The 10,231-nt window shown below is 43.7% G+C and overlaps 1 protein-coding gene across 1 annotated transcript in view; it reads left to right on the plus strand.

Moving 5' to 3' along the window:
- SH2D4B (SH2 domain containing 4B) overlaps positions 1-10,231 on the plus strand; it is a 111,280-nt gene that overhangs the window by 97,280 nt on the left and 3,769 nt on the right. Inside the window, exon 6 of the mRNA XM_023527994.1 lies at positions 9,137-9,357. Coding sequence (XP_023383762.1) covers positions 9,137-9,357 — 221 coding nt within the window. The remainder of the gene's footprint in view (positions 1-9,136; positions 9,358-10,231) is intronic.

Genomic DNA, 10,231 nt, shown 5'->3' on the forward strand with positions numbered 1-10,231 from the left:
AACATACTACAATGCACAGGATAGGCTCGTGACAAACACTTATCTAGCTCAAAATGTCAATAATGCCTAGGTTGAGAAACCCTGGTTTGTCTAGATGTGTACCTATATCTCCTTTAAACTTTTAAATTGTTGCTAGAAGGATGTGCAAAAGACGAAACTTATTTACTTGTTTTTATAAGTGATTTCATCTAACTCTGGACCTGTATTTCCTGTTAATGCTTAAAAAAAAAAAAAAAAAGCCTTAAAATTTCCAGTGAAAGATAATCCTGTCTTCTCTGGTTTAAGAGTCTCTTTTATTTAACTCAATTATTTTCTAGCAAATATTCAATCATTCTAAGTTCAAAGTCCTGCCTTTCCTCTTCCCCAAATGGTGTCTGGGTGCAAGGGAAACCCATGTCCTTGGGAAGGAGCCAAAGGAGGCCCTGGTCAGCAGCTCATCTCTAGATCTTATCTTGTGATTTTGCTCATCTCCTAACAGTCCACGGCTGCTGGAACCACCTTTGATTGTTGGATACTAAGCACAGCCAGGGCCTGAGAGTCCTCTTCCCCACATTGATCATCTCCCAAACTTGACTTGGTCCTACCTTGACCCCTGCTTGAGTTTCTGAGTTTTAGTAACTCCCATGAATTGCTGTTAGCTGAGGCTGCCCACTTCCAAGCCTAGGTTCTGGGGTCACCTTGTCTCTTTTCTTGGTGGCCCCTTAAGAAGCTGGACCATGCCCTTAAAGATCTCTAGCTTAAAACAAACTGTGAGTCCTGAGGGTTGAGTTCATCGGTCACTTCTTCCCTTCCCTGCCAATATAGTTTATTGGAAGAAACAAGGCTATTCGTTATTTCTTTATTTACTCAGTCGTCTTTATCTCCACTCTCCTACCACATTCTCTTTCCTCCTCAATAAGCAGCTTTTCTGATAAGTTTAATCTGTATCTATTGAAAGAGTTCTTGTGTGTTTATTTACAAGAGATACATATTGTATATGTACCTCCCGTAGGGAAGTTATTCTGCTCTTTATAATCTTTTTTTCTCTTCAAAATGTTTTATCTGATTTGACCTTGATGCTTTTCTGTGGCTAATTTTTATGTGAAATTAGTTTTCCTGAACTGTTCAAATGAAACAAGGGCCAGGAAAGTGTTTTGTGCTCCATGGAGCCTCCTCCCCTGTTGGGCAGCTTGCTTCCTGGAATGGCCAGGCTCTGCTCCCCACCCCCATGTGGGTCTGGACCCTCTTCTTCTCTTCCTTCTCTTTGCCCCCATCTTTCTCAATTTTGATTCCATTCCCAAAGATAGAAGGAGGGTCTCACTGTGGGCTTCTCATACTCACCAAAAACTGGGGAGGTGCTTCTTGCTTTCAGCGGCTGTTGGCCTCCTGCGTTCCACTGAATTCCTGTTCAGTACTCTCAGGTCCACTGGCCACCTGGTTGTTTCTTCTTCTTCCTCCTGTGTAAATACTTGGTATCGTGAAGGTCTTGTGTTGGTCATTTGTTCCTACCATCATTTGTATTTGGGGTTCATGGGGATAACCTGGCACCTAGTTTTGTTATAAACATAGCCCATGGACTTTGGTTTTGCTCTTTAGTTGCTTTGCATGTTTTCATTTGGGGATTTGGAAAAATTGATAAATGCTACTGCTGCCACCACAGATTCCCAGAATCCAACCCTGCTATTCTGTACTTATGTACATGTGCATGAAAGGTGAGGTGCTTTAAACTTCATTCGTATTTTTTTACTTTACCTCACTGAGCACTCTGCTGTGAGATCCAAGCTCTATGTACCTTTGGTCTATTCTTTCTAATTGCTGCACAGTACTCCACAGGGTGCAGCCACCTACTTTGCTCATCCACTCCCCGAGTCATGGACACCCAGATTGCCTCCAATTTATCACCACCATAAATTAATCTAAGAATTGAATAAGTTCCTTGCACTGGACTCTTAAAGACCTGCATAGAATTTCTTTATAATGTATCTCAGAGTTGGAATTGTTAGGCCAGAGGATATACAAGTACTTAATTTGACTAGGGATGCCAATCACTCTCCAGAAGGCTGATCTAGTCTTTATTTATAGTAGCCATATGTGAGGGTTGCTCTACCTTCATGTTCCAAATTCCACACTAGAACATAGTAGAAGTCCTGGATCCCCTCTGTGCCTCACAGGAACCAGGAGGCCAGCAGCCACCATCTCCAGACTGTTTTCTCTCCAAACACACCATTTTCCCTTGACTGGGGCTACGTTATGTAGACACACAGCACCTGCTAATTTTCCACAAAAGCTGGCATACAGGACTCCTCTACTTTAAGCTACCTTCTCAGTCTCTCTGGGCTGCGGGGTGCCAAAGAGTAAGTGAGGGCATTCCCTTCAGTTCTTCTCCCCCTCTACCCCAGCCCTAGCCCCAGCCCAGGAAAAACTCTTTCTTATCTGGCAGAGACTTCTCATAGGATCTATCCTATATCTCTCTAGAGCAGGTCTATAAAACTTTGTGTCCAAACCTATAACTATTACTCTGAATATACAAGGAGTTTCTAGAACATCAAAATCACTTTTAATTCTTTGCTAATCTTGGCTTGCAAGACTGCTTACTCTCTAGCTCAGTGAGTCTCAAACCTGGCTACATATTACAATTACATGAAAAGTTTTTAAACAGTACTGATGCTTGGTGTACCTCAAATGAATCAAAGCAGACTCTTTTAGAGTGAGTCAGTGCTTAGAACCATGCTCTGGAGACTCAAGACAGCCCACTTTGGCAGTGAAACCTCATTAGTGACCATTTATTTCTCGGTGATAATCTCCCCATTCCCCAAAGGGCATTGACCAATTTTGAAGGTCATAGCGGTGATGTGTGGGGAGCTGCAGAGCAACAATATTAAAATATTTTTAAATATTAAACATTGAGGATACATAGTGCATGCCCATATATGTGTGAAGGGCATAAAGAAAGCTGGAAAGTAGAAACATCACTGATTCTTAGAAGCACCTGTGTGCTTTTTACCATTGCAGCTCTCTTTCTTCTACCAGATATGATCCCTATCCTGAATATTTTGTCCGTTGTTTCTTTGCTTTATTTATTGTTTATATATTAATCTCCAAACACTATAGTGTTTAGCTTTGTGGACTTTTCAATTTAACAGAAATTGAACCATAGTGTATTTGTTTTTCAGTTATTAGTTTCTTTCACGCTTCATTGAAAAAAATTTTTTTCTCATTGCATTTGTCCACCTCTGTTGTTTGGAGTTTATACCACTCTCAATGCCTATCTCTTAGTGGTTTATTTAGATGATTTAACATGCATATCAACATATTCTAAAGTTAATATATAGCTCTACCCTTTTACTAAATGAACAAAATTTTTAAATTCCAATCATTTTTCTCCTGATAAGATGTTGTCTGGTGTTATGGTTCTGTGTTTTAAAACCCTCAAATTATCCATTATAATTATTATTTTGTAAGTTAATCTATTTTTTTAAAGTTGACCTACAATATCTATGTTCATCATTCCTTCTGGCTTCTTGGAGTCTCTGTCTAGTATCATATTCCTTTAGAATTTCCTTAATCAGATTTTTTTCTGAAGATGTCTTTATTTTGCTCTTCTCTTTGAAAGATAATTTCATTAAGCACAGTTATTTTTCTCTTGGCACACTGAGAATATTATCCCATTGTCTTCTGGCTTCAATTGTTGCAACTGAGGAGTCAACCATTAGTCTAATTGTTTCTTCTTTGTAGGTAATCTACTTTTTCTCTCTGGTTGACAAAATGAGACATTGAGGAGCTTTGTGCAGTTTCACTGTTATGTGTCTTTGATTAATTCTCCACCATTCACTCTTCAAATGTTGCCTCTTCTCCATTCTCCTCTCTTCTTTGTGGTTCAGATTATACATGTGTTAGCCCTTTCATTCCATCCTCCATGTTTCTTACCCTCCTGAGACTTAGATTAAACTTCTCTTATGTTACATTTATATAAATATCGCATGGATGTGTCATTCTTAGTCTTCACTGTGACTCTTCAGTCATCTTATCCCTTCTTTTCCCCTTGCTCCTCATCACCACTCCTCACTGCTCACACAGAGTCACCCAGCCTTCAAGACCCACTTCATATCCTCCTTCATTGCCTCTGCGAGACCTGCCCTGACTTCTACAGGCCTCATTAATCTCCCTGCTTCTTGTGTCTTTCACAGCACTTACTGTCCTCTGCATGAGATAACATGGTGTAGAGCAAAGAGCACTGGACTTGGAGTCCGAGGACCTGAGTTCAAATTCTGGCTCCACCACTTAATAGCTCTGTGACCTTGGGTAAGTCACTTCTCTTGCTGATGCTCAGTGTCCTCAGTTATAAGGGTTGTTAGGGAGACTGATGAAATGAGGGCCACAGAATGCCCAGATGGTGCCCAGTGCTGGTTCTGGCAGAAAGCTTCTCATGTGACCCTCACTGTGTCCTTTTGCCTCTCTGCCCCTTAAGGGCAGCCATTTCTGGCAGCCTAGTGGCCTCGGAGCTGGATTTCAATGCTACAATTATAGAAATGCCACTGTGAAACAATCCTTAGATGAAGAAGCCCCTCACTGGGTTGAAATCCCTGGCTTATATGCCTTCAATTTACACCCCTTGAATCCATTTTTCACCCTTGAACATTCTCCTATTCCTCTATTTATCTCCTCATTGCCCTCAGAATTAAGTCTGTAATTCTTTTAATGGTATGGAGAGCCTGACCCCTGCCACCTCTATGCGTCTTGCCACTGCCCAGCTGCTACTGCAGCCGTCCCTCCAAGCTGCAAAGAACCAGGTGCTAATTTCTTTTGCAAACTGCCTTCCTTGCCTTACCCCTCTGTTTTAACCTTTCTGTTCTCAGTCTAACTGTCACTTCCATCCCTGGGCTCCAGAGCTGGATGGAGCACCTTCCCTAGGTGCAACCACAGCAGCTGAGGCCATATCCCATGTGGCCTTTATAACCATTAGTTATAGTGAGCCTTTTAAAAAAAATTTATGCCTATCTTTATTTCTGTCCAGAGCCAGAGCTTTTGAAAGGTAGAAACTGTTTCTCATTCGATGCTGACTTTCAGGTACCTGGCATGGGGTGTGGTTCCTAAACCGTGCTTAATAAATATTTATTAAAGAGAGGAAAGAAAAAAGGAAGAAATAAAGGAAGGAGAAAAACTACAGAGAAAACTACATTTCCTTTTGTCTGGGGGTGAGAATTGGCTTTGAAGCAATTTGTAGTTGCGTTCTCCAGTAATCATTCTAGAACCACCACTCTGGACCATCATCTGGTAAGGCCACATGCCTCAACCATCCCTGGTCATTAGCTGAGTTAGAAAGTTTTCATTATCCCGATGGTGTGCTCTCTCTCCGGCCAGAGCAGCGAGGTGAGGCCCTCTCCTCTTTCCTTAGCCAGATCACAGAATGTTTAGAAGGAGCAGAGGTGGGATGGGGTGGGATATGATTAATGTTTTCTTCCCAGAATACTTGGCTTACAGGCGATCCAAGGGGAGAGGAAGAGATGGGGAGAATAGAGTGAATGAGGCAGAGAAACATACAGCTTCTCCTCGCAAGTATTCTGCATGTGCCCCAGCCACCAATAGATTCTCTTGGGGGTTGAGCTTTCTGTGAAATAGTCTTTGCCATCCTGAACTATGAGACTGCCTCACCTTTGGTCTTGGGCCAAATAGCAATTTTGATTTCTAGGTAAGTATCAAAGAGAGGGCAGAATAAACAGATACTTACTATGGAGACACCTGGAGAGTCCCCTAGGAATGGCATAGGCTGGGGCTCAGGGACAGTCTCATTTAGAGGAAGTTACCCTCAGCAGCCTCTAATGAGAGGATTGGATGTGTGGGGTGTGGGTAGCAAAGCCTTGCAGTACCACTATCAGCATAAGGTAGTACCTCACACTAGCACATGTGTAGTATGCTAAGTGTATCCAGTATAAATGAGTTACATTGTATTAGACAGACATTACGTTCTTAAGCACTGTGATAAACACATTCATGCATTAATTTAATGAATTCTTGAACAACCTTATGATGTAAGTAGCATTATCAGTACCGCTTAATAGATGAGGACATTAAAAATGGGTTTCAGAGGGATTTACATAACCTGCCCAAGGCCACCTACTGATCAAGTACTTGAGCTGTAATTTTAGCCCATGAACTTGATCTCTGCTTCAAACAAGCCCTCCAACATCCCAGGAACTTGGAGTACAAAGATAAGGTTTCAGTGTCCATTTGGGTCTTTTAGGAAATAGAAGTGCCAGAGATTTATTTGAGGAAATGCCTGTGAAGGAGAAAGGGGAGATGGAGCAGGAGAAGGTGGGAGAGGCTTCAGACATGCTGCAGGTCTGACACCTGTGAAGGGAGAGAAGGAAGGGAGGACGATTTGGTGGAAGAGTCTGGTACTAGAGTACAATGCAAAGAAAATCTCGGTCAGGCCATGGGGAAGCCCCGGAGCAAAGATTGCTCATGAGAGGAAACCTACATTGGTAGGAATGGCAGCTATAGTACTCCTATGCTCAGTCACAGAACCCCTGTGCTCTGAGTCAGGGGGCACCCGGTCTAGTACTCCCTATGCTGGAAGCAGCCTGGGTAGAGCATGTCTCAGCAATGGATCCTGAAGGTGCAGCAGCTGGAGGCTGCCAGCTCCCCATGCTGCTCCTTGCAGCAGAGTCTTGAAGGGAGGCTTGAGCAGCGTGTTCCCACGGTTACTACAGGCTCCGTGCTTGAGCTGTCCATAGCCCATTTACTAATATACTGTAGAGTTTAGACAGGATGTTATGAAAGCCCCAGGATGGGATGCCCCTGTCGCCTCCTGGGATAGAAACCATTTTCTGGTACGGTCGAGCAGGTCGTACACTCAATAAAGGGACCTTGCCAAGAGGGCTGGTTGGGATTTGAAATGCAGAAATGTGAACTTTGCCGTTTTGGCTCAGAGAGGCACCCTTTTCTAATTCAACCACTCAGATGGACATCTTTTTCTAACTTGTACAAAGATGGCATGTGGGCAACAACTAGCCTGTGATTCCTGGGAGAAAAGAGGAATCCTTCTGTGCAGATTCGGGGTCATCTGGACAAAGGGGGCTGGGAGTGAGGTTGAGGCTTCTGCACAGGGAGGCTTGTGGAGAGCAGGAAGTAAGGGTAAGGGTGTGTGAGATGAGCCAGCCATAAGCCTAGAGAGGTAAGTGGGACAGGTCAGGGGCCCAGTGTCCTTTGTTCCTGAGGCGTACTCTGCTGGAGGTCAGTGGGAGGCTGTTTGAGGGATTTAGGTGGTAGAGAGACATGCATTGTCATTTTGGAATTACTGGTCACTTTTAGATATTAAAAAAAAAAAATCATATTCTAATATGGCCGTTCAGTCTCCCACCCAGTGTAACACTCAACTTCTCTTCAACTCCTAGTCTAGGCTGGGCTTCAGCTTGAGGTGCCTGGGATGGGGATGAGGGGATGATATCTTCTGCTTAGTCTTCTTCTCAGCCCCTACTTTGCTTGTGTCTCCCCTTAATTACCTCCCATACCAGCTACATTTAAGGTCCAGGACCTCTGGTGATGGGGCAGAGCGGTGAGTGAGGGACAGTGCTGGATCTTTTGACATTTCCAAAGTGCCCTTTCATCTTCTTTTGCCTGTCTTGGATGAAGCCACCAAGGCCCTCCAGGGGCCAGCCCCAGGATACATCCTCCCTGCTGCTTGAGATGCATGTGTGATTCTTCATGTGTCCAGCTGGTGGGAGGGCTCCCACTTCCTTCCCTCCCTCTCTCTGCCTATATAAGTTTTTTACTTATATATTATATCCTGATTGAGATGGGGTGGCTGGCTTGACTGTCCCTTGGTAAATCTTGGGCAAAGAGGAAAAAGATAGCTTCCAATTGTGCTGGCTTTTTTTCAAAAGGGGCCAGGGGACAGAGTGGTTGCCCTTATCCTCTGCTTTGGGCATGAAGAAAATCCTGCTGTGCCTCCTATTAAGTAGAGGAGAAATGGGAGGGGAGCATGCCTACAGGTAGATTGGAAGTGGCATCAGGAATGCAGTGGGGGAGAAGTCACAAGTATGTAGTGCCTTTCAAGGTCATGGGGATGAGCAGCCCAGCTACCTTCTACTCTCTAGTATGCCACTGGCAATAATAATCCCATTGAATGTATGCAGAGGGTAAACAAGTGGGTGTGTAAAAGGATAATTTGTTGCAATTCACCTCTTCCCCAAAATAACAGATGATAACAGTAGCCAGCTTTTCCACAGCTCTTCTCACTTCATGAAGTGATTTTCAATTCTTTATGTGACTTGAAAGTCATAATGTGCCTTTGAAGTAAATGGGTTAAGATTATCACTTAAATGTCAAGGACAATGGAGAATTAAGGGCTTGGCTGAAGATCATATAGCCAGGTGAGGGCAGAGTCTGAAAAGGTCATCTGGGTCTTCTGACTGCCCCCTCTTCCCACCTCCCCGCCCTCCAGAGCCCATCCACTAAATGTACACTACCCAGATGAGAGAGGTGCTCTAAAAGCCTTTCACGGGATTGCTACTGACATACAAACCACTCTGAGGCCAGACATTGCTTTTATACTGTGGTGAAACCACATTGTGTAGGACCGAGAAAATTTTGTTCTTTGAGCTAAAGTAAAGCTGAATTATGTGCCTCTGTTAAGAAACTGTTTGCCTGGTGTCCACAGGTAGAGGGAGGAAGTCTTTTTACTTTTTAAGAGGAAATACTGTTTTCGGGCACTCTTTTAAGAGTACCAGAGAAATAACTGAGGCAGGCATCATAAGTCACCCTGGCCTTGTTATTAAGGCAGGATTCTTAAGGTTCTCCACAGGGCAGAGCTTGTTGACTTCTATTTGTAACCGATAGATGCTATAATTCTGGCTCATTACTAATTCTTTGATTACTCAATTCATCCGAATTAGTGTGGCTTAATTTAGAGGAAAAGCATGTTAAACTCAGGTCCTAGTAGAAACCGCCCCTAGGCTCACAGTTGGTTGCTTTGGGCCAAGATGGCCCCTCAGGGGTCTGAGGTAAATGCTGGACAACCCCTGAGGCCTCCTCCCTTCCTCTGACAGAGGCTAAGGAGCAGGATGAGTGGGAAAGTGTGATGGGGGAAGAGTTCTAGAACCTGCTGAGTTTTTGTTTTGTTTTGTTTTGTTTTTTTCTCTTTTCTTTTTTAAACCAGGAATTATTAGCCGAGAAGATGCAGAAGATCTCCTTGAGAACATGACCGAGGGAGCATTTCTGGTCCGGGTCAGTGAGAAAATCTGGGGTTACACCCTCTCCTATCGCCTGCAGAAAGGGTTCAAGCACTTTCTCGTGGATGCCTCTGGGGATTTTTACAGCTTCCTGGGAGTGGACCCCAATCGCCACGCGACGCTCACAGATCTCATAGATTTTCACAAGGTATCGCTCTTAGAGGTGCTGGTTGGGGGTGAAACTGTTAGAAACTTGAGCAAAAGGGAGAGCCAGGCTGCAGGCATTCTAAGATCTGGTGATGGAGAGTGAGTAGGCAGCCCTAGAAGTGCTTAGGGTCATAGGATATGGAACATCAGGGTAGAAGAGACCAGAGTTTGTCTAAACCAGTTAATCTAGGTCTTCTCTCTGGCTTATCTTCTGACCCACATGGGGATCTCTAACCTTAGTCCCTAGCCCTCCTCTCACCTTGAGTACCTGAGTGTTCCCTACTGTCAACACTTAGGGGCTGGTTGACTAACTTTCTGTCTAAGCCTATGTCTCATCCCCAACTCATTCTCAGATTATTCCTCTCGAGGACATTCTAGGCAGGCTCCTGACAACTTTGTAGAGTTGGCTACATCCTAGCAGGCAACTCTTTGGTCAGAGAAACTTTCCTTGTAGAGTTCTGTGTCTCTTGTTCTAACTACAGCCCTATCACTTATTAAATATGTGACTTTAGACAGGTTCCTTAGTCTCACTGAAGTTTAGTTTCCTAGTTGGGCAAATAGATGTAAATAATGCTCAGCTCAGATCATATGAGCATTAAATGAGAAGGTGTACATAACATTCTGGAACTGTAAAGTACTATGGAAGTTCTCGTTTCCCGGAACTCTTTTTGTTATTTATTCTCTTACTGTGAACCTCACATTGAAAAAGATGTTGCCTTCTAATAATACATGTAGAAAAAAGCAATTTCTGTGTTAATGTGGCTGTTGGCATCAGTAATAACTGGGAGAAAGACAAAGGTGGAACTTGGTGACCCAGAAGGACAGAACCCAAGGTTTCTGAGACAGAGTGGTGGTAGCTCAGGGGTCCACTAACT

This window comes from Pteropus vampyrus, unplaced genomic scaffold (genome assembly GCF_000151845.1).
Source record: "Pteropus vampyrus isolate Shadow unplaced genomic scaffold, Pvam_2.0 Scaffold20, whole genome shotgun sequence".
Taxonomy (NCBI): Eukaryota; Metazoa; Chordata; class Mammalia; order Chiroptera; family Pteropodidae; genus Pteropus; species Pteropus vampyrus.